At 39.3% G+C, this 24,762-nt stretch overlaps 1 protein-coding gene across 2 annotated transcripts in view; it reads left to right on the plus strand.

Moving 5' to 3' along the window:
* Positions 1 to 24,762, plus strand: part of TXNRD1 (thioredoxin reductase 1) — a 61,123-nt gene that overhangs the window by 23,829 nt on the left and 12,532 nt on the right. For both annotated transcript variants that reach the window (XM_034403852.3, XM_087873794.1), the window contains 9 exons: positions 1,321 to 1,430; positions 7,708 to 7,827; positions 13,250 to 13,322; positions 14,596 to 14,715; positions 15,308 to 15,453; positions 17,658 to 17,773; positions 20,005 to 20,230; positions 21,966 to 22,058; positions 23,102 to 23,178. In XM_034403852.3, coding sequence (XP_034259743.2) covers positions 1,321 to 1,430; positions 7,708 to 7,827; positions 13,250 to 13,322; positions 14,596 to 14,715; positions 15,308 to 15,453; positions 17,658 to 17,773; positions 20,005 to 20,230; positions 21,966 to 22,058; positions 23,102 to 23,178 — 1,081 coding nt within the window. The remainder of the gene's footprint in view (positions 1 to 1,320; positions 1,431 to 7,707; positions 7,828 to 13,249; positions 13,323 to 14,595; positions 14,716 to 15,307; positions 15,454 to 17,657; positions 17,774 to 20,004; positions 20,231 to 21,965; positions 22,059 to 23,101; positions 23,179 to 24,762) is intronic.

A 24,762-nucleotide genomic window follows, 5' to 3' on the forward strand; every position in this document is an offset into this window, starting at 1 on the left:
AAATTTTGATCACATGACCATGGGGATGCTCCATGGTCGTAAGTGTGAAGAACGGTCATAAGTCCCTTTTTTCAGTGCTGTTATAACTCTGAACAGTCACTAAATGAACTGTTGTAATTCGAGGACTACCTATAGTTATTTACCCTTAGCAAACCACGCTGTCTGATCACAGCCATTGCTCTATTGCCAATTATTTTGGTGCCAGTATGCCTGACTGTTACCTCTCTATCAACATCTCACAATCTGCATCTTTTTGGTCTTGCTCTTTCTTCAATAAAACGGTTAGTATTAAAAGAACGCCTCTATATCAATGATATTTTTGTATGATCTTTACTGTTATTTTTGTCCTTTTGAAGGTATTTTCTCTGACGGCACACTTTTTGTTAACTTTGGTTCATAGTGTTTTGTATATACAGTTAGTTGTTGGTCAGAAACTTAACATGTTATGTGAACTCAGCCAACTGCAACTCATTGAATAAATCATGGTAAACCGCAACTTGTCATATGACATGAACATGTGCATCATTCTACGCTATAATGTACTTTGTCTTGTTTTGGCTTAGTGTGTTGAATGAACACAGCCTCTATACTCTTCGGTAGGAAAACATTCTGATTTCATAGTATTTTGTTAGGAGGAGAAAATGCCAGACTTCAAGCTCTGTCCAAAGAGATTAACATCCCAAATCCTCAAGAGAATTTTTTTTTTTAAAAAAATGTCTTTTTTATGCCAGAAAAGAAATTGGCCAAATTGCACATTCCAGCTTGCTGGTTCGTGGGTACAGAAATGCAGCCTTAGTACAGCATATGCTAGGCGTGGTTTGGAGTGCAAAGCCCATAATCCCCAGCCAGTATGTCTCAAAGAGTTGTGGGAAATGGATTCCAACAGTTCAAGCCGGTCCTCTTCTTGAACTCAAAGGGTTCCGCTTCCGAACGGCCCGGTGGGCGCGCAAAATTGCAGGTCAGCTGCGCTTGGAAATGGCTACTATAGGATGACGCCTACATTGCTGGGGCTTCTGCAATTGCCCCAAAGCGCAAAGTACAGTCTTGAAATCTGAAGTTGGGAGATCAGATTTGTGACGTGAAGCAAGGAGGGGGGGAAAAAATAAAACAAAAACCAGCAAGTCATGCTTACTGGCGAGTGACTCACGGACGCCTTTTAAGTAACTTTGCCAAGAATCGCGGCCGGCGCAAGAGCGAAAGGTTGGGCGGGGAGAGTCCCGCCCCCGCCCCCTCCCGGCGGGGCCTCTACCGTCTAATCCATAAAAAGGCGGAGCTCCTAGCCGGCGCGTTTCTTCCTCTCTCGCCTGTTTTGTGTTGCAGAACATGGGCATCAACTGAGAAACGCGCTCTTTGAACTCACGATGGAGCCTTCCTTGCCTGCCGTGTTTCTCCGAAAGCAGTACGTAGGCGGCTACGACCGGACTGTGAAGGTAGGGGACCGCGGTGATTGAGTGTGCGGTGGGGGTTGGCTCTACTACCCCTCTCAACTTGGGGTTTCCCAGATGTTTGGGGCGACAGCTCCCGTTTATAGCACGCTGGGTTGAGATGTTGAAGTAAAACGATCGGATGGAGGGGGGGGGGAGAAGCAGCTGGCTTAATGCTACGTACGTTCTAGCCGAACTAAGTCTCAAGCAACCTTCGTTGATTTCGGGGTCGTTACCTTCCGCTTTTCCTTGAAGGTACGGGTCCCATTGAACTCCATGGGACTTCTGATAGGAGTTCAGAGAAAGGTGGCTTTCCCCCCTCCTGCCAATCTGCTTTGAGTGATCTGCCCTCTCTAACGGATCTGTCCAGGGGTGAAATCCAGCAGGTTCTGACGGATTCTGGAGAACCGGTAGTGGAAATTTTGAGCAATTCAGAGAACCAATAGCGGACATTTTGAGTAGTTCAGGAAACTGGCAAATACCATCTCTGGCTGGTCCCAGAGTGGGGGGGGGGAATGGAGATTTTGCAATATCCTTCCCCTAGGAGGAGGAATGGGGAGGGAATGGGGATTTTGCAGTATCCTTCCCCTGGAGTGGGGTGGGAATGGAGATTTTGCGGTATCCTTCCCCTGGAGTGGGGTGGGAATGGAGATTTTGCAGTATCTTTCCCCTGCCATGCCCACCAAGCCACAACACGCCCACCAAACCACACCCACAGAACCGGTAGTAAAAAAAAATTGGATTTCACCACTGGATCTGCCCTCCTGCTCTCCAGAGGTTGTAATTAAGAGTCCAGAGTCACAGCTCTTTGGACACTTGACGCTGTAGAGTAGACACTCTGCAGGCATTTGGGGGGGGGGAGGATGTACAGGCTTTCAAACCTTTTACAAAGTAAATTGGTTGCTGATGCCACATCTGTACGCATAAGTTCTGAGAGAACCAAAGGCATAGTAAAGAGAGTAACAGGTTGGTAGCAATTTGAGTTTCAGGACGATGTGGAACAATACTGGGCTGTTCAAGATTTTGAAGGAGCTAAAAGGTTGCATTACACCTTAATTGGTTAGGATGCTCCAATATTACTTTGTCCTTATTTTGGGTCCTGATGTCAAGCCTGGGTCCATTGATTCTTTTGCACAAAACTTGGGCCTTTTAGTAAAATGCATTAGTCCGGAAAAACTGCTACTATATTTCTGGGGTTTTTTAGTAGTACATAGTATTTGCATATCTTAAAATGTCCCATTCCATTTCATGTCTTAATAAAAATACTGCTAAATTACACAGTTCATACTTGGTCTATAAATTGGCTTGTAGTTGTGTGTGTGTGTATGGGGGGGGGCAGGAGCACATTTATGTATACTTTATAATTCTTCATTCCTTTCACGCAGCAAACACAACTGCCTTGGTCTTTGGTATAATGAATTTTAGGTCCATTTTCCTTAGTGCATCATAGACACAATCTTAACAATATTCACTGCAAATTATTAGGATTCTTAGCCAATACCCTGGCACCATCTGCCTTCAAAAATGCAGTACATATACCTTCATACCTCCAATCCCACAGGACTTCTAACATCGCCCAAGCATCCCTTATACAGTTATCCACAAATACATTAAACAATCACCCTGGCCTTATTTCTTATTGTGATTGGTCAGTTGCTAAGTTGTGTCCAACTCTTTGCAAACCCATGGACCATAGCACTCCAGGACCCTCCTCCATTGTCTCTCAGAGTTTGCTCAAATTCATGTTTGTTGACTTGATATTATCTAACCATCTTCTGCCATCCACTTTTCCATTTGCTTCCACTTTTTCCCAACATCAGGGTCTTTTCCATTGAGTCCTCTCGTCTCATTTGGTGGCCACAGTATTTGAGCTTCAGCTTCCCTGCTCAGTACCAATCAATTTATAAAACATCTTGTTTATTCTCACTCATGCTTTACTCCCATTGTATACTACCTGTATCCCATTCAACAGCCAACCTTGATTCTATGTTTGTGCTTAATATTCTGTCAGACAGACTTATTTCATTCATCACATGGTTTCTTTACAATGTGCAATATTTTCTCATATCCATACTTTTCACAGTGATCTGTTGAAGCTCCAAAATATCTCTGGCATAATGTCACTCTATTCTCCAAATTTTGCATATTGTCATAATCTTTTGTACCTTTCAATCACAGTCCTGCCAAAGCCCTTGTTTGGGCACAAGGCCGCCTGGAAACAGTGAAGGACCGACCGGCACACGGTGCCTCTGGCAGCAAAATCGGAGCTCGGCAAGGCCTGCCGGGCTCTGTTTTCAGCCGCAATGGCCTCCTGCAGCCCTCTGGCAGCAAAAACAGAGCCTGGGGAGTGACGTCAAGCTGGCGATGTCCACCCCGGCCCCCTAAGATCAAACACAACCCTGATGCGGTCCTCAATGAAATCGAGTTTGACACCCCTGCTATAGGCCATTCAATTTATAATTAAACCTGCATATCATTTCTGCTTACAATCAGGCCACCCTTAGATCTATGCTTTCCTTTCCTTTCTTTTACTTTTGTGGACACAAAGCCTACCTATTTTTTTCCCCATTCTGTTTACTCTTTCATGTCTTTTACCACTTCATCCTCTTGCTTTCCAAAGTTCCATATATCACTGTCATAAGATAAGCTTATTATCATAACTTTGTGTAGTGCTTTTTCATAAGATAAATGAAATAAGGGGTGTATCAGTCAGTTTTGCCAATTTTGTTTAGTATCTTACAGGTACAACCAAATTTAAATTTATATGCTGCCCATCTCATTACCCAACCAGCTCTGGGTGGTTGACAACACAATAAAAACAAGAATATATATTAAAAAAACACTTTAAAAATATCTACTACAAAGGGTGATATGTCAATATGCAGCTACATTGCTGACTTTATAGGTGTAATTGCTGATTTAATCTTGGGGGTTGTGGAAATTAGTGGAAGACTTTATCTGTTCAAAAGGATATTTATTGAAAGATAATTTTTAAAAAGAAGAATGGCAGCTAATTTATCTACATGGATTAAGAGCCAAATTCTTCTTTGATTTAGCACTGCACCTTGAGTTAATCAGGTTTGTGAAGCATGAGCAAATATTTCTACTTTTATAGAGTATTTTTATATGAATCGTTCCTTAAAACTACACTGAACTCTCTCTTTTACCAGTCAGTTAAGTCTTTCCCCCCCATAAACATTTCCTTTCTTCACCAAACAACTTGGGTCTATGACATCTTCCTTACTCTTTCATATTAATCCCATGACTTCTAGGAGAAGCATATTAAGTCTTCATGTGCATATCAAAGAATTAACATTATGGAAGCATTTTTTACACCAGCTTTTGACCAAGTGCCTGCAGCTATTGGAAAATGCACGGGATATACCTCAGACTACAATCCCTACTCTGGTAAACTAGATACTCAAGCTTGGTAATTATTTAGGATGCCTTGATATTCCTGAGATACAATCCCACTTTGTTTATGGATGCAATGAGTCAGTGAAGTGAATTATATTTAAGATTAATAACCCATTCTCTCTTCTGCTTACCAGTGTTTTTGCAAAGGAAATTGTAGACCAGAATTACAGCCTTATGGATGCAGGTGCACCTACCTTTCCCTGTATAAACCATTTAAAGAGGCTGCTGATTATCAGAGGAGAGAAGTAGAGGCGGAAAGGAAAATATTGATTAAATCTTAGGGAGGAAGGGCTGTACTTGATTGGAATCGCTCTTCCTAGCTTCCTTCCTGTTTGAACAGTGTGGAACAGTAAAATAATATATCTAAACATATATAAGTTTTGTTAAAACAAGTTTCTAAACAGAGTAATTGCCCATAAACTTTTTATTTTATAGCTGATCCTGGTAAGGTACAGTTGCATTCCCAGTGGAAGTTTTGGAAGTTTAAGGAGCTTCCTTCCCAGAGATACCCCTTAGTGGAGTTTGATTTTAGAGGCTTCTCCTGTTACGCATTACAATGGGGCCAAGCCAGGGGTGAAATGGTTTAGACCGGATCGCCTGATCCGGTAGCGATGGAGGCAGGTGGTTTGGAGAACCGGTAGCAAAAATCCCTGCCCCCCCTCCCCATTGCCCAGCTGAGCCGCGCAATCATCAGAGGCTTTTAAAAAAAATTTAAAAGCATTTTTTACAACCTCTTTGGCCGAAAAAAAATGCTTTTAAAAGTAAAAAAAAAAGCCTCTGATGATCGCGCCACTCAGCTGGGATCATCAGAGGCTTTTAAAAGCATTTTTTCTACAACCTCTTTGGCCGAAGAGGTTATAGAAAACATGTTTTTAAAAGGAAAAAAGCCTCTGCCGATCAGGCAAGTCAGCTGGGATCGTCAGAGGCTTTAAAAGCATTTTTTAAAATGAAAAAATGGTTTTAAAAGTAAAAAAAAAAAAAGTTGGCCACGCCCACTCAGTCATTTTACCCCCAAGCCATGCTCACAGAACCGGTAGTAACAAATTTTACATTTTATCACTGGGCCAAGTTCCTTTTAGCTCTCATCTATCTAAGACGGGTGTCAAACTCACATCGTAATATCATCGTCAAGTGACATATCACGACTTTCCCCTCCTTCTCTAAACCAGGGGTGGGAGAGGCCAGCATGTCACGCATCCGGCCCGCAGCCCACGAGTTTGATACCCCTGATCTAAGAGATTATTTCTTGGCAAATGACAACATTTCTGAGTACTGTATATAGAGCATCATTCAAAAACAAAATGAGAAAACAGCATTATTTAAAGATACATCGCTGTATATATGTTCAGGCTATAAAATGCATATATATAATATATAAAATATAAACTGCTTTTTTGTTATTTCAAGGGTTTATGGAAGCTGTATCTTGTATCAACTGAAATATTTTTGTCTGCAGAAACAGAGAGGCACCATAAGTTAAAAAAGACTAAATGGGTAACCAAAAGGCTAAACCATATAATGAACAATTGAGGGAATTAGTTATGTTTAGTCCAACAAAGAGAAGGACTAATAGTGACATGATAGTAGAATTTCAGTACTGAGGAACTATCACAGAGAAGAGTGGGTTGACCTATTCTTTAAAGCATCTGAGGGCAAGATAAGTAATGGATGGAAGGTCATTAAACAGAGATCCAATCTAGAACTAGGGAGAAATTTCCTGACAGTGAGAACAATTAACCAGTGGAACAGCTTGCCTCCAGAAGTTTGTGGGTGTTACATCCCTGGGGGTTTTGAAGAAGAGATTGGACAGCCATTTGTCCAGAATAGTATAGGGCAGTGATAGCAAACCTTTTTGCCATTGCATGCCAAAAGCAGGGGGAGTGCGGGGAGGTCATCCACGTGTGCGCCCACACCCATAATTTGGTGCTCCCCACCCCTGCGCATGCGCACGTGCCCCCACTGCTTTTAGCACGTGATGACACAGTGGGCCCGGTAGGCCCGTTTTTCACCATCCCCAGGCTCCAGAGGCTTTCTAGGAGCCTGGGGAGGGCGAAAACGGCCTCCCCCCCCCCGAAGGCCCTCCGGAGGCCGGAAACAGCCCATTTCCCAACTTCCGATGGGACTGAAAGGTCCAAATATCAGCTGGCCGGCACACACATACGTGCTGGAGTTGAACTACAGCAACGCTTGCGTGCCCACTGATATGGCTCCGTGTGCCACATGGGGCACCCGTGCCATAGGTTCACCATCATGGGTATAGGGTCTCCCGTTCAAGCATGGGGTTGAACCAGATCTTCAAGGTCCCTTCCAATCCTATTATGCTATGTTCTATCAAAGAGCAGTATTTATATAACTAATGCATGTAGAACCTCAAACTAATATGCAGAACCTCAATCCATTTATTTGGAGCATTTAAGGAATGAGCTACACATGATGTAAATCACTGTAGGCTGGGATGACATATCTACCTTGCAGGTATTTGGAAAGCAAGATGGTAGAGAAGTCTTCACGTTTGTCTCACAATAGTTCAAATAAAGATGGAATTAAACATTGCCAGTTGTTCAGGGGTGAGAAATGATTTTCACGTAGAAGACTTTAGGCCCAATTTCTAGAGACATTGGGAGTTATGAGAGTAGAGCACAAATGTAATTTGGAAAGTACCAAAAGTTGGGGAGATTGCATTCAATTGCATTAAGCCAGGTAGTTTAATGATCTTTTCCTAGTAGTGTCCAAATTACTCCCCACCTCTAAGTTCACCTTTTTTCCCCTCCTGATTTCTTTTCATGAAGTAGTAATTTTTCCACTTCACCTTTGAGTTATAGTGCTGCTTTGGACATTGATCAGTTTCTATATTTTCTGTGTTCAGGCACACCGTGAAGGAGCTTTTCTTAAACTACTTGAAGGAAACAGGCAAACAAAACAGGCTTCATATGACTACGATCTGATTGTCATTGGAGGAGGTTCTGGTGGATTGGCAGCTTCAAAGGTAAGATCAGCCAAGCTAGATTCACAAAAAACATTCTGATAGCTAGAATTTGTTCCAATATGTTTTAGCAAAGTCTAGAAAATGAGCTCTCTCTAGATAAGCTACAGATTGGTTTGTGGAATGCAGAATACATTTTACAGTCAATTCAGACAGCTTTCCTAATTGGCTTCCAGCCATCTAGGTTAGCTGTACTAAGAAATCCAGTAATTTTAATTGCAACACATCTGGAAGACACCAGATTGGAGAACTGTGCTATATAATCAATGTGGCAGGGGAAGTTACTATACAGTCTTGTGGAAAACCTCAAACGATTCCATATAGAATAGATCCATGTAAAGGAGTGTTTCTCAAATACTGTGAGAATCCCTCTGAAAAAAAATGATACAAACCCAACGAAAGAGCAGAATTACATTAAACTGAAATCTAGCCATGTCTCCTGATAATTACCAGTTGAATATATATTAAGGTCTGCCCTTCTCAGCCTTCCAGATATTTTAGCAATGGCTTTCCACCATAATCTTTGGCAACTGGAGAGCAAAAGACTGGAAAAACTGATCTAAAGAGAATTATTTGAAACATATTTAATTAATAAACCATTCATCTTGTTTTAGAATCTGTTAAAATAAATGAAAAATAATTAGCTGTCTATTATTTTACCTTCGTGGGGAAATGTGTAACAATATTTTCCTTTTAATTGTTTTGGTATGAATAAAATGTGCAATGTATTAATAGTTTTGAAGGATAAAAGATTTGAATTCCCTTTTCATCTAAAGTATTGTATTTATATTTTTAAATAAAATATGTATCCAGCTGCATTGGAAACATGGTTGCCAGCAATAAATGCCTGAAGTGGGACAGATTGAAAATAAAAATTGAAATATACCAACAGCCCTTGTTAAATAGCACAGCAGCTATATTATCTTTGATCCTTAGTACAATGTAATTTTCTAGAAGAAACTTTCTTGCTTCATTTATATTCTCCTTCCCAATAGTAATTAAAATGGACTTATGGGTATTGGTGGTCCAGATGAGGTTCATGCTCTTCTAGAGTTGTGGTTGATAGCTTGAAAGATTAGTCTGGTTGATTCATTATAATGTCTTGTGTATTTCATTGGGGTTTTGGTGTATTTTGGTTTGTTGGAGAAAGCAAACTATTTCAACCTACTACTAGAATGTGAAACTCTCCTCCTGAACTTTGTTCATCTTTAAATCCTTCCATCAACTAGAAGACCAATTCAAAGTTAACATAAAACCATAGCATTATATTTCAATAATATGTTAAGTTAATATATATTGAGTTGGACCATCTAATTTAGAATTGCTTACGGAAAGTGCCTCAGGATTTCAGGCAGGAAATCTTTTCAGTGCTAATTAAAGAAGTCAGAACTTGATCCTTCAACCATTCATACGTAGACGGAGTAGTCCATGACTAAATTATGGCTTTGCAATTTTCCAAGCTTGGATAGACGTAAAATATTAAAGCTAGAAGCGTACTTCCTTCATAAATTGTCCATTTTATACAGTCATGGTCATAACTCTTCTATCATCCCTAGCATAACACTTGTAGTGACGATATCCATTCTAAGCCAGTTCTACAGATATTTTACTGTAGTGGCTTTGTTCCCAACATAAAAATAATACAGAAACTCATGTTTCAAATAGAGCTCCTGCAGCATTTTTAAAGAATATAACAAATATATTTGCTGGCAAGGTAGTAATCCTTCTGAATTTGCCAGGATCCCTGTTTCTGCCTCTGAATCTGAAGCTAGTTTGATTTTCAAAGAATAACCAGATAGGATATAACATCAGTACTACTCCTAAAATAGGAGAGCCATCAAAATAATAAACATTTGCCGTAGTTAAGTAGGAAGAATGGGTATTCTGGAAAATACAGGCGTTATGATAGCTTTTAGCTTCTTGCTGAGTTAGTGATTGTGATCCCAGGTACTTTGAAAATACAGGAAGCAGTATTTGCTTTTGGGCTTCCCATATATCTAGAAGTTACCTTGTAAGTAACCAAACTGGACAGGTTTTCTGCCAATAAACAAGCAACATGACATCCCTACAAAATACAAGTTAGTGGGAAGCATTTTTGTCTCTGGATTTTCTAGGAGATCTAGGCCACATTTTAGTTCCAAACAAAGGATGGGTTGACTTTCAAAGGGAGGCTGCTACATCAAACTGCTGAGTTAGTATCATATCTGCAAGCTTGGGTTTAACTAAGATTAGCTTGATTAGCTTCCCACTAAAATTAATTGTCCCTTTTTAAATTGTGGTATAACATAAAATAGATGTCTTGCCTTTGTTTGTTCCATAGTAATTAACAAGGATCACAGGGTTTTTTTTCCTTTTTGTGTGTTTAGATTTTTTTTGGTTGCATAATAACGTGGGACTCCTGTCTCTTGTATTATTGTCTACCCTGATTCTCCTTTTTTTATATAACTGCATATAACTGGCTTGTATATCAATAGCCAGATTAGACATACATTTAATAAAATAGGCCCTGATCTTCAAAATTTAAGCCACAATAAACATGGCGACTTTTACTATTGGGCTGATACGTGTATGCTTTTTTTGTTTTTGGCTGCAATGATGAATTCTTCAGGAATTTGAAACGTCCACATCCCGTCAGAGTCTCATGGATGGGTGGGGAAGGAAGAACGATTCCTTCCATTTGTCAGTGAATGTAGCTTTGTTTAGAAACTTGGTTTAGATCCAAGTTTCAAGAGTCCTTTGTCAAAATGCTGCATCAGTTGCTCTTATCAGCATACCCATATTTATGCGCATGGCAGCAACTGTGTTGTGAACTGCCTAGACTAGGAATCATTGGTCAACTTTTCAATTTTCCATGAAGCTAAGTTATTTTGAAGGGCTGTTACCTAGCTACAAACTAAACTAATAACCTACCTAGCTGCTTGGTATGCACAAATGGAAAAGGGGTAATGCACAATTATGAACTTGTATTTCACTTCATGATGTGATGGACTCAAATTATATACTTTATGATTTGTCCAATGACTTCATGATGCATGCGTTGTCATTAAAGTGTTCATATGACTTTGATTAGATGCACATGATTTACTCCTGGAAGTCTAGACAACGTTGGTTCTGGAACATCTGCCTGGTAGATGCCAATAGATGTTGGAACAATTCTTAGAAATAACAAGTATTAGACTTTTAAATAGTCCCTAATTCTATCAAATACCTTTGATACCTATTAAAGCCCAATTAAATATTCCACTTGTTAGACGGGAAATGAGTATACTTAATATCTTTCTTTTCCAAATAATTGTGATATGATAGTCAAGGTATTACTCCCAATGTGAACCGAGGACCCATATCAGTTGTCTGTTTAAAATCTTCATGACCCCTGTCTGTTAAGATGCTTTTTATTGCAAACAAGGTGAGGACGTGTTAGTAATTCAGGTATTGGACTGGAACCTGTAAGACTCAGATTGTATGTCTCACTCACAGAGGTTCATTCTCTGACTTCAGACTGGTCACAATTTATCAACCCAACCTCCTTCATAGGATGTAAGAAAAAATAGGAGTATTGGGCATGTAACTGAAATACTTTGGCCACCTAATGAGAAGGAAGGACTCACTGGAGAAGAGCCTAATTGCTGGGAAAGATTGAGGGCAAAAGAAGAAGGGGACGACAGAAATTGAGGTGGCTGGATGGAGTCACTGAAGCAGTAGGCGTGAGCTTAAATGGACTCCAGTGGATGGTAGAGGACAGGAAAGCCTGGAGGAACATTGTCCATGGGGTCGCCATGGGTTGGACATGACTTTGCAACTAACAACAACAATTGGCCATGTAGCCTTGACTGCTGTAAGAAAGATGGGATAGAAAACTAACAAAGAGAAATGTGGGAAGTGATTAGGAGCTTTTCCCAAACCAAGGATTGGCAGCTTCATTTTTTTCCAAACATGGTTCCTTTGAGGATTGACTTTTAAAAAGGAAAGAGAAGAAACACTGACTAATGAGCAGTTTGTTCCTCTAACTTGTGGTAAACCATTTGGGATTAGCATATTCACCATTGCTGGGTGGGTTTATATGTAATGATTCATCTGAATTTGTAGGTGAAGGCAAATACTGAGGTCACCTGCCAAATACCTCAGGGGTCAAAGGTATTTGACTCCTTTATGTCTCACGATAAAGCTCATTTTAAACAGTGTTTTGGAGTATTGTCATTTTATATAGCATGTGACCTAGTTAGTGGAAAGACTTCTCATCCTTTGATAGAATTGTGGTAATTTAGGCAGGCAAATTATTGCTTGACATTTAATTACTACTGAGTTGTTAGATTAGTTGTTAGTTGTTAGATTCCCAGCCCCCCAATTTCTTTGCCACCACAATGCTCAGCTAACAATTGCTGTTCTCACTCAAGTAAATGCTATGAATCTTAAAGAGAAGATGGAAAGGAGGAATTGTTAGAACCTCACAGTGCTAGAAGACTTCCGATCAAGTCAATCTGATGAGCCTGTTTTGTCTATTTTGTAAATATACTTTACAAAAGTATATTTTAATAAGATAGTTTAAAAGTAACTTTAGTTGGAGAGAGCATTGGCTTGTTGTGGTGATTGTGGAGTAATCTAACATTTAAACAAACCTTTGTAATAATGTTGTACCAGTATGGGTCAGGAGCTTATATATTTCAAACAGCTTTCCCCAATTCAGAGTTCTGTAGTTCCCAGCCAACACAAACTTTTAACTACAACACATCTGAAGAGCTACAATTTATAGGAGTCTAATCCAGAATAACAGCACTTGGATAGTAATGATGTATTATGACCATTGTACCAAACTGTTATAGTGGAATTATATCTTCCATTTTTGATTGGCGTGCTCAGTTTTTCCACTGGCAACTCATCCTTATTTTCACAATTACTTGTTCTTGAGAAAGAATGGATGTTTTCAATTTTCAAAATAGAGTGGATAATTTGTGGCCTTAAAGTAGAAAACAGAAGGAAGGAGATATTAGAAGAGAAGAAAGATAAGGTATGAATGATACCTACTGGAGTAATAAAATGTCTATGAGCAAACAAACAACCTTAGAGAGTACCAAGAACTCCACAGTTCATCTTCGAGTTACAAATATATCCGTCTGTTAAATAGATGAGGGAAATTAACAGTTTTACAACTCAGTTATTAGACACACATCGATAAACTCATTTTCCAAAATAACAATATCGTCTATGCATCAGAGATATCAACAGATTTGAGATAATTTAGAGTTTTGTTAAAAATAAATTTTAAAAACCCTTCAAGAAAAAGTGAGGAAATGATTGTGTGAACATGTTTATAAACATCAGATATAAATCAATTCGAGGTGGTAGGGAGGGAAAAAAGAAAAATCAGGAATAGAGGGCAGTGGCATGGCCACTTCACATTTTTCTCTTTATTGGTTTTTTTTTTTAGGAAGCAGCCATACTTGGCAAGAATGTATTGGTTCTGGATTTTGTCGTCCCTACTCCTTTAGGAACAACTTGGGGTAAGTTGATGGCTCTCAGTCTTAGTACAAATAAGTACCCCAAATCAGTTTTGATTTTACAACATTAAGTATTGTACCTTATGATTCTTGACGAATGTATCTTGTCTTTTTATGTACACTGAGAGCATATGCACCAAAGACAAATTCCTTGTGTGTCCAATCACACTTGGCCAATAAAGAATTCTATTCTGTTCTATTCTGTTCTATTCTGTTCTGTTCTATTCTATTCTATTCTATTCTATTCTATTCTATTCTATTCTATTCTATTCTATTCTATTCTATTCTATTCTATTCTATTCTTTCTTATTCCTTATACTTCTGAACAATTTTTGTGTTTCATCTGCACATTACAGAAATAAGGTATGAAGAAATACCACATTGGGCTGTGCTCATACATTACACTAATTTACTTTGCTTGGTTTTGACCTATAATATCCCAGGCACCGTAGTTTGTAAACTATGATTTATACTTAATAGCATGTTGCATGAATTCAGCAAATTGCTATTTATTCAACAGACCTTGTACACTCTGGATTAATGCAATATGTGAAACCAGCTACATTCTTCGGGATTTTTTTATTAGATTCATATCTGACTTTTGTATAGAAGCTGAAGGCAGCATTTATTTATTGGTTTGATTTATATGCCACCCTTTCTCTGGAGACTCAGGGCAGCTTACAATGCGTTAAACAATAGCCTTCATACTTTTGTATATACCTGCTTAGTAGGGCTTTCGGCACCCCCTAAGTGGTGTTCTTTTTTATACAAAGTCAGCTTATTGTCCCCACAATACGGGTCCTCATTTTACCTACCTCGAAAGGATGGAAGGCTGAGTCAACCTTGAGCCTGGTGAGATTTGAACTTGCAGTAATTACAGGCAGCTGGTGCTACTTAATAGCACTTTAGTCTGCTGCGCCACCAAGGAGGAATGAGCGTACATCATTCCTCCTCCCAGTTCCTCCCCACAGTAATAATTCTGTGAGGTAGATTGGGTTGAGAGACGGTGGCTGGTTCAAAGTCACCCAGTGAACTTTCCTGGCTGATTAGAATGAGAAGTGGATTAGAATTTGGGTTTCCCTGCTCCCAATCCAGCACCTTAACCATTGTACCACACTGGCTCTCAAGAGTTCAGCTTGGCTTTCATATGACAGAACTGAAAGGTCTCCCCCATAGCTTGGATGTTGGAGATTCTCACCTACAAAGTTGTCAGTGAATTACTTCCCTGTTTTCTGCATTGTACACCTGGATGATCCTGGTATGCTTCCTTTTACAGGTCTTGGAGGAACTTGTGTAAATGTAGGCTGCATCCCTAAAAAGCTGATGCATCAGACAGCTTTGCTTGGCCAAGCCATAAAAGATGCACCCATGTTTGGGTGGCAGCTGGGTGACAAACGTAAGGATGTAAAATTCCATTTCTGTGAATGTTATACTATTATTTGGGGGGAATGACATGGGAATAGGAAGATGGTGGGTGGGATGCACAGTGGGATAAAAGGCAAAATTAAAGTGCAGGGAGAAGGGATTGGTTGAATGAACGGTGTGTGGGTTACGTTTAATTTAAAGATTTAATACCATAGGCATAAATGCCACCTCCGAACTGGGGTATACAGAAGCAATTCTCCAATGTGCTTAAAGCACAGAGCTCAGTGCAGAGCCCTCACAAATGTTATGAAAACTGATAACTATCTCTGTAATAATTTATTTGAAGCAAGCATGAAATAAAATCTTGAGTGGCTTAAGAGGAAGATGGCTCACTACTTGCACATTTCTGACTATATTTACCAATATTATTCTTTGCACCATGTCAGCAAAGCTTAATAAACCAGGGAGAATTTAATATAATTTTCAGAAAGGAAAGCACTACCAAAATCATATGTACCTGCAGTGATATCATCATGTAACACTCTAATGAGGTTTTTAGTTGCAGAAAGTTAAAGACTCGGGTGAATGCTAGATTCTTTTTTTTTTTCTCCTTTGATCCTTAGCCATAAAGCACAGCTGGAGCTCTTTGACAGAAGCTGTTCAGAATCATATTGGCTCTCTGAATTGGGGGTATAGAGTGTCCCTCCGAGAGAATAAGGTCACATATGAAAATGCTTACGGAGAGTTCATTGGACCACACACAATTAAGGTACTAGATTTCTTTTGAAAGCTTTGTTACATTACTTGTTTTCCATTGGATCTCTTATATTTTTTTTACTTGTGTGGGAAGTTGGTGTGGAGCGTATCTGTTAAATGACAAGATCCTACTGTACTTCCAGATAAGCCATGCTTGTCTGATACCAGGGATTCTTCTCCATTTTCTGAAAGAATAGACTGAAGGTATCTTTCTATCAGTTGGGCCAATTCAGTGAATTGGCTTCTGTTATTTAGCAGCAAGGAAGTGCCTTAATTCTTTGTCTGATCTTGGGTTAATTGTCAAAGCAAAGCTGGGTTCAAGATCTTAAGTCTTAGGAACCAGAATCAGCATAGAGTCTTGGGACCATTTTTTTTCCTTCTGCTCAGTTGTGTTTGATTCTTGGAGATTTCCTGGTCAAGTGCTTTTTCTTGGCAAGGATTTTCAGAAAAGGTTCAGAAACTGCCTGTTTCCAAAGGCTGAGAGAAAAGTAGTTTGGTGTAGTGGTTAATGCATCGGGTCAGAAACCAGGAAATTGTGAGTTCTAATTCCATCTTAGACAGCTGGGTGACCTTGGGCCAGTCATTCTTAGTCCTAGGAAGTAGGCAAATGGCAAGGTTGAGGCCAAATTACTGCATCTTATTGCTGACTTGGCAATATACACACCCAGTGCATGTGCATAGAGAAAAAATGTATAGGAGATAAAATTCAATGGAGCTGCTGGCATTTAGAGCCGTGGTGGTGCAGTGGTTAGAATCCAGTATTGCTGGCTGACTCTGCCCACTGCCAGGAATTCGATCCTCATCGGCTCAAGGTTGACTCAACCTTCCATCCTTCTGAGGTCAATAAAATGAGGATCCAGATTGTAAACCACTTAGAGAATGCTGAAAAGCACTATGTATATAAGCCTAAGTGCAATTGCTATTGCTATTTGGTATAGCTGTTAAAAAGTACGTAGCAAAAATATTAATGCTAACAAATATCTGTATCAAAGGTGGACAGCAGAGACCTCTGGATTTTCTTATAGAGCAATTTCTCTATGATTTACTGTAGATGAGCAAGAATTCTCCATACACCATAAAAAAAAAAAGCTGGGCATGGATATAACTGGAATTGAATGTTTAGCTGGAAAAAATGGGAGTTTGGTTTAGTTGGAGTACTCAGAAAATATTTTTTAGATCAGAATTCTTTTGTCCAAAGGGGATATTGTTGTGTTTGGCTGTGCTTGTCGAAGCATTTGGCTTCTAATACAAAACAAGAGAGATTCTCCAAAGCTGAAGGCTAACTGGCCCAGTCTTCCCTTTGTGGGGAAGACACTGCTTGTTGATCAGAAAGGTCGGCAGTTCAGCAGTTCAAATCCCTAGTACAGGTCTCCTGCATGAGGGGAGTACATGATCTCCAAGGTCCCTTCCAACTCTGTTACTGTTAAACTGTTTTTCCTGAGCCATGAACATTTTACTTGCTTTAAAAAACTGCCTTCTGATCTAAAATAGTACGTCCTCAGCCTATAATTACAGCATAATGGAAAAAGAATGGCCTAGCCAGGTCCTAGATCTTGCCATAAACTGAAATACCAACTAGTCTCTATCCATGTAGGCATCACTCTTAATAACATCATCTGTATCTTCAAAGTAGGTTCATTCATCTGCCTGTCTTAACATTAGTTATTTAGGAAATGTGTCTGCTGCCCAATCCCTTAATAGTTCTGGGCAGCCTTTGAGGTATATAATGTATACTATTAGTTGCCAGCAGTATCTTTATGTAATTTCAGCTGGAGGGCCAAATCAGTCTCTATGGAAAAGAAATAATGGATGCAGCTGACAACAATGTGGTTGATGCCCATAAATTTGGAGGTGGTGGGAGAGATTTTATACTTTGAAAAAAGCTAGTTTAATAATTCTGGGGAAGGAAGACTACAGAAGGAAGATGAACTTGCAACAGGGCTAATGCAATGAAAGAGTTTTCAAGATTTGCTGCCATGGGAGGTAAAGAGTAGATGGGGAATATTTCCTTCTTTGTTACTACCAGAATGTCTGAGTATAGTTTTTAAGCCATGTCAATTGATTTCCTTGGGCAAATGTCTTATTTGTGTCAGTAGCTATGTCTACAGACAGCCTTTTGTCTAATCTTGGCTCAATGAAAAGTGAGTTTGCTGCATTATAAGGAGAATGATTTCCTATCTCAGGGTCCAGACAAAAAACTTGCTCTGTTATTTACAGACAACAAATAATAAAGGGGTAGAGAAAACTTACACAGCAGAAAGATTCCTGATTGCCACTGGAGAAAGACCTCGCTATCTCAACATTCCAGGAGACAAAGAATATTGCATCACCAGGTAACATAAAATAAATGAATTTATGTGTTTTGTACTGCCTGACGGCACTCAAGGCAATTGAGTAAAATGTAGCATTTGGGAGACAAGGTTGCTCCTTAATAGAACTCTTGTGGTAAAATTGTTCCTTATTGAAAATATTTCTTTTTCATCCTCAGAGGACCAGTTTTCAGGTCTTTTCTTGGAGATGCTATTGTGGAGTACCATAAATTGCATTTGAGGACTTTCATAAAATAACCTGGAGATTGTAACTGAGAATTTTGAAGGTTACAGTCCCAAGAAATCATTAAAACAAAGCCATGTGACTAACCTTCTGAATTTGTCTACCAACATTTAAAGCCATTTTTGCATCGGCTGTATGCGTAGAACCTACCTTGCTCATCTCCATTAAAAATACATATTCGGTTTCTACAAAGGTCTATTTTGTACAGCCAAAAGCAAAATGCATAAAGGAGGGGGAGGTGAGGGAAGGGGAAAAGCTGAGTTATATTTGCATCGTTCAAAAATTCCAGGAGTGAGAAAATTGCCCTGCATTAATGGATATAAAAAGTAATGGCATGCAAAATGTTGAGAATTTGTAATGTGTTGAGCTTTCAGGTTTGAAACAACTGTTTTGAGCTTGAAAGAGTCTCATTATGAGCTTGCAATACTGGTTTCCAGATTAAAATAATGCTGTTTTGAGCTCAGAGCCCTTCCAATAAGGTTGGAACAACCTGTTTTGAAACAGATATTTTCCAAATGAAAACTTGATGCATGCACCTTTTGAAAAGGCAAGGGAGATGGCTAGGCTCCAGTTCAGAATATACAGCCTATGGGACACACTTAGCTTTCAAGTCCCGTCTTGGTGATCTCTAGGTTACATCACTGAAATTCAAAGGTGAGCATCAAATTGCAACTTAAAAAGTTTCTAATAGGTCTAATAAGATAAAAAAAGCAGGTTCTAAAATAGAGTGGAAGAGGAGATTTATAATTCTAGCTCTCTAGCTCTCTTCAGTCCAATGTTATTGTTCTAGACCAGTGTTTCTCAACCTTGGCAACTTTCAGACTAGGAGACTTCAACTCCCAGAACTCTCCAGGCAGCCAGGCTGGCTGAGAAATTCTGGCAATTGAAGTCCATGTATCTGAAAGTTGCCAAGGTTGAGAAATGCTGGTCTAGACATTGACCAAAATAGTCCATTTTTATTCCTCTGCCAAAGACATTTCCTCAGGCTCTATGACGTTACTCACCGGGAGATAAACAACAATCCCCAAATAAAGAAATAGTTAGAAAACAGGGCTCTTACTGATGGTCATAGAAAGTTGTTAAGTTTTGAAAGAGAGGAGTGGTGCCAGAAAAATAACACCGTGACATTTTTTTTGATTAGAGCAAAGTTATACAGAACATTTGTCTCTGTAAAATACAACAGCAAAGCATCCAGATTGATTGTCTTTGAAAATATATTTCTTGAAATTATTCAAAGATTCTACCAAATGCCACCAGAAAAATATTCAGCATAGAAATGAACTTGGAGAAGGGTGTCCTTTTGATCAGTTTTATCCCTGGAAGGATAAGCCATCTGTCTGTTGACTTCAAAATCATCTGGAAATAAAATTTCCCATCTGTCCCTTCAGGAGGGCAGAAAACTTTGATGAAAGAAAAGGCAACCAGGGACTCTTCAGTTGGTGAATGGCAATTCCTGTATCTATGACTTTATCCCTGGTTCCAAGGGATGATTGAAATTTGCAGTTCAAAGAGAAATATAATAACCTTACTTTAACTGTTGAATCCTCTATTTCAGGGGTGTCAACTCGATTTCCTTGAAGGCCGCGTCAGGGTTGTGTTTGACCTTGGGGGGGAGGGGAACGTGCCCAAGATGGGCATGGCCAGCTTGACATCACTCGTATTGGGGACGCCTCTTGTGGCCTGAGCACTCTGCCAGTGAAAAGAGAGCTCTGTTTTCAAAGGCAGAGGGTTGCAGGAGCCATCACGGCTGAAAATGGAGCTCGGGGGCTGCGCACGGCCCTCCCAAACTTCATTTTTGCTGGCAGGGGCATCATGGGCTGGTCCTTCGCTGTTTCCAGGGTGGCCCCCGTAGGCCAGATCTAAGAACCCCGTGGGTCAGATCTGGATAACAGAGACCCCTGCTCTATGTTATATAGAAATTGCCCATCTCTCATCACAATTTACTTTTTTCCCCTGGATACATGCACTTAATATTTTTGTCTCTAAGTTAATTTATGTATATATTTTTCAGTGATGACCTCTTCTCACTGCCTTACTGCCCAGGAAAGACATTGGTGGTTGGAGCTTCTTACGTTGCTCTTGAATGTGCAGGATTTCTTGCTGGGCTTGGTTTAGATGTGACTGTCATGGTGCGTTCCATTCTCCTGAGAGGCTTTGATCAGGATATGGCAAATAAAATAGGAGAACATATGGAAGAGCATGGTGTAAAGTTCATAAGAAAATATGTACCCACTGAGGTAAGACTTGCCAAAAAGAAGTAATTTTAAAAGTGGCTTTCACGGTAACCTGCTTTGTGGTTCATATTCCTTCTTCCTAAGACTTCAAAAGTGCTTGTAGCTTTCACAACTTCTTTTATAAATCACATATGTTTTAAACCAGAGAGCAGCAATATATTTGGATGACAGAGTATTCATGTTTTAAATATATAATTAATGTCAGCCTTGGGACTGCATGGGGTGTGTTTGATGTCGTACTGATTTCACTGGAAAACAAACTCGTTTTTCAGGAGTTGAAGGGCTTTAAAAGGTGGCAGTGGATGTTTTTTGCTGCTCACGCTTAGCACACCCATTTTTCTGCATCTAACAGCCTGCATTTACAATGGGAAAAAAATCATTTTGTTGAAAATCAGATATTTCAATGGCACAATCTGCGGTTCCTCTTAAGGGCTGCAATTTGATGCCTGAGTCCATGTGCAATCCATGGAGTGACAATACAGTCCAATCCATATTGTAGAACATCAGAAGTTGTCTTTTACTAGGTTAAACTATTGTCTACTTCTCTTACTGCTAGTAGCTCACTCTTAATCCAGGGATAAACTCTTGACTACTCAATGACCTTAGTGCTTTATTCATTCTTTGACGTGTCTTTGAGATGTTTTTTCTCCCATCAGGGCTGAACACTTAAAAAGTGACAAGGCAACTTTGGTTTAGAACACTGGCATTACTTTTTCCCAATATTCATCATATGTAGATTTTCCCTTCATGATATAAGTAGCTAGATGCGTTAAGCCACTGGTGGCAGACATAAATCCCAAGTGGCTTATTATATTCTTAGGCAGAAATCAACTTTAAGGCATTAGGCAGAATTCCATGTGTCTGTGGAATGTTACAGACACAAATGAATACATGTTTAAATTACATTTTTCTCAAAGTCTGCCTCCGAGGTATCATGGAAGCCAATTTGATATAGTGGTTGGAGTTTCATAATACGCAGGGAAAATCTAGATTCAAGACCCAAATGGACCATAAAGCTCAAAATGTTGTGCCATTTTCTTCCTCATGCCTTCCTACATCATTAGTTGGTTTTGAGGGTAAAATAAACAAGTAACTGAAAATATGTCTTTCTTAAGGGACAGGTCAGGCTATGAACATAATGAATAAATATCAAATAATGGAAAAACATAGCTTGCAAGATAATCTCTTGTGAGATTTTGGCCTATGCCCCAAAGACATTACTGACCTCTGTTCTTAGATTTTCTAACTCAGACCTGGTGTACTCTTCCTACACTCAGCGCCAATTATTTGAACCATCATCAGGCTAAGAAAGAATATTTAAATACAGCAGTATAAAAAATTTTCTTGGTGGACTAGGAATTGGAAATTGATGAGAACCTAGATTTTTAAAATGCTGGTCGTATCTTTTTGCAAGAGACATGGCTGCCTCCCCTGGGCCTAGGCCATTTTTAAGGAGACGTGGATTGAAGTGGTCACATGAACAGCTTCCTAAATTTAGTATTACTAGATTCAAAATTGGTTTCTTTCTGTTCAAACTTCTGGTTTCTTTGGAGGGAAACGAGCAGAAAGAAAAATAGGTAGACCCATTGCAGGAAATGTCTTGAAAAATGATCATAACAGCTGTTTTCTTTAAATCACAAGATAATAACTAAAATATAAGCATACAGAAGAAACACTGATTAAAGTTTATCACTATCTCCTTCTTGAAGTTAATATTTAATTTATAAAAATATTGCAGATTCAACAGATTAAGGCAGGGACTCCTGGACTGCTAAAAGTTACAGCTCAGGCTACAGAGAACTCTGAAATAATTGAAGGAGAATACAATACAGTAAGTATTTTGCATTTGTTATTTTAGTTTCAATTAAACTGTCTAAAATGCCTCTGACAAGAATAGGCAAAGGAATGACGAACAAGATGCTTCCTTGGTCAATGTCATGATGGCTTCAATCATATTGGTGAAAGATAGATTCTATCAAAACGTTGACGACCACAAACTAATTTAAAAGGACGCATAACAGGCTGAACTACTTGCGTTGATCTTCCATCAGTGAACAATCACAAAACTCAGGAACAGCTGCTGGCTTCTTAACATTCAAGATCTGCTTCCTGAGTTGATTGTCTAGAACTAGTGTAGTTTTCAGCGCTTTTGAACATTACAAAGCTGAATTAGTTGCTTAGTTTTTCCCTACCTATGACCAACTATATTAACTTCCTGACACCTGGGTGCTATGTTGGAAAAACATAAACCACATATACATAAATAACAATAATAAAAGTAAAAAGTTGGCAGCAACTTAAGGAAATGCCAAACATTGTTGGCATTGTTTGACTGTAGTGGACAACTATGTTGTGGCCAAAATGGGGCCACAATTAATGCAAGAGTAGGGGTCACAGTGAGATATTAATGGAACGGTCATTTAGGTTTCATGGATATGAATGGGACTGGATTTTGTAACATTTTTATATCACTTTGGATATAGTGATTGTGGAATTCTTTCCTTTGGTCTTTTGATTGTACAAATGAAGTTTACCTAACTATCTTCGTATCTTTCCAGCCTCATAACAATAAGAAATTGAAATTCCACAATGCTGATGGCAGAATTATGTTAAGGGCTCAAAAAACAGTATAAGGGACAAATGAAATCTTAGAGATACAAGATGCCGAACTCTGCAGTGTAATCTGATTCACACTAGTGCTTGATCATAAAATTGTGACATTAAAGCTATTGCATACTAATATTAGTTGAAACAGCTATGCTATGTACATTTTTCACAACTTAATTGTGTCTTATATCTTGTTGAGTATTCACAAAAATCCTCATAAACTTCCTAGGATAAGTGGACTTAAATTAAAATATTGCTGTTCTTCAGGTGTTGCTAGCAATAGGAAGAGATGCCTGCACAAAAAAAATTGGCCTACAGAAAGTTGGAGTGAGGATCAATGAAAAGTAAGGCTAAATTTCTTGTCTGTTCATTATAATATGTCTCTTTCTTGCAAGATCAATCTTGAAGTCTTTATGCGTATAATTTTTCAAGGAAACGTACATTTCTTTTCTGAAACATAACTGCTGCAGCAAGAATGGTACCATAAGTACAGCTTATTATTACTGGATATGCCAAAAGGGCAAACTTAGCAATAATTAAAATGCTAATGATTAACATTCTGCCATTAAGTCTTTGGCGTTATCTCACCTTGCCAGATGTATTGGGCAAAGAAAACCCTGAGCAATACTTTTTATTTTGTTCTATTTTCTTGGTGCTTTTGATGGGGTGCAGAGCTTATTTTTTTTAGTAGTTATACAAGAGGAAAAACATGAAAAATACAGCTTTTCAGTTGCAGCATTATAATAATTATAGCCCTCCCCAGCCATATGTTTGAGACGAGTGGCTACATGAATTCAATTAATCAATTATGTAATAAATGAAGAAAACTTGAGGATTGCAGATTTCCCCCCATTCTATACAGCTACATATTAAAGGCACAAAGGCATCAAATCTCCAAGAACCTGAAATTCTCTAGCTATGATTTCTTTTCTGATTTATTACTGTGATGTTCTACTAACTACAGAGCTCCCCAACCTTTTCGGCTTTGCAGATGGGTGGAAGGGGGGGGGAAAGGGGATAGTTCCGCGTGAGCAGTGGGCAAACACATGCGTGCAGCTCCATTTGCGTGAACAGCAGACACACACACTCACACAGTTCATTCACAAGGAGTGTGCATACCGCTTACGCAAGTGGGAATGCGCTTGGCAGCCCATCACTTCCATGGCTCAGTTCCAAAACGCTCGAGGCCCGAAAGTGGGCTGCAGTCCGGGAATTGGGGACCCCTGTTCTGTTATATGGACTTTTGCCTTGACAGACACTATTTATTTATTTATTTATTTATTGGTTCGATTTATATGCAGCCCTTCTCCGGAGACCCAGGGCGGCTTACAATGCGTTAAGCAATAGCCTTCATACTTTTGTATATACCTGCTTAGTAGGGCTTTCGGCCCCCCTAAGTGGTGTTCTTTTTTATACAAAGTCAGCTTATTGCCCCCACAATCCGGGTCCCCATTTTACCTACCTCGGAAGGATGGAAGGCTGAGTCAACCTTGAGCCTGGTGAGATTTGAACTTGCAGTAATTGCAGGCAGCTGGCAGCAAAGTGCTACTTAACAGCACTTTCGTCCACTGCGCCACTAAGGCAATTCTGCTTGATTTATGTTCAGACAGATTTGTAAAATTCAGAGCTTTTGATCCAGACTCTTAGCCAATTGTTTGAGCATCCTAAGCCACAGCCTTAAAAGATCTGTGTGGTGTGTCCAATATTCCATTGATGCCATCACCATTCATTTCTTTTTGCCATCAGGCAACCCCACATGGTCTTCCTGACTATATCCAACTTTGAATGCTAAGGCAATGTTAATAGTGAGAGTACAAGTCCAAATATTTTTTTCCTACCACATCTTTAGTAATAAAGTTACAGTTATTCTTCTTATGGCCTCTAAGAACCTCAGAAAGGCATGTCTAGTGGTGAGAGATAGATGCGGC

Source organism: Pantherophis guttatus, chromosome 7 (genome assembly GCF_059756535.1).
Source record: "Pantherophis guttatus breed Tessera chromosome 7, ASM5975653v1, whole genome shotgun sequence".
NCBI classification, from domain to species: Eukaryota; Metazoa; Chordata; class Lepidosauria; order Squamata; family Colubridae; genus Pantherophis; species Pantherophis guttatus.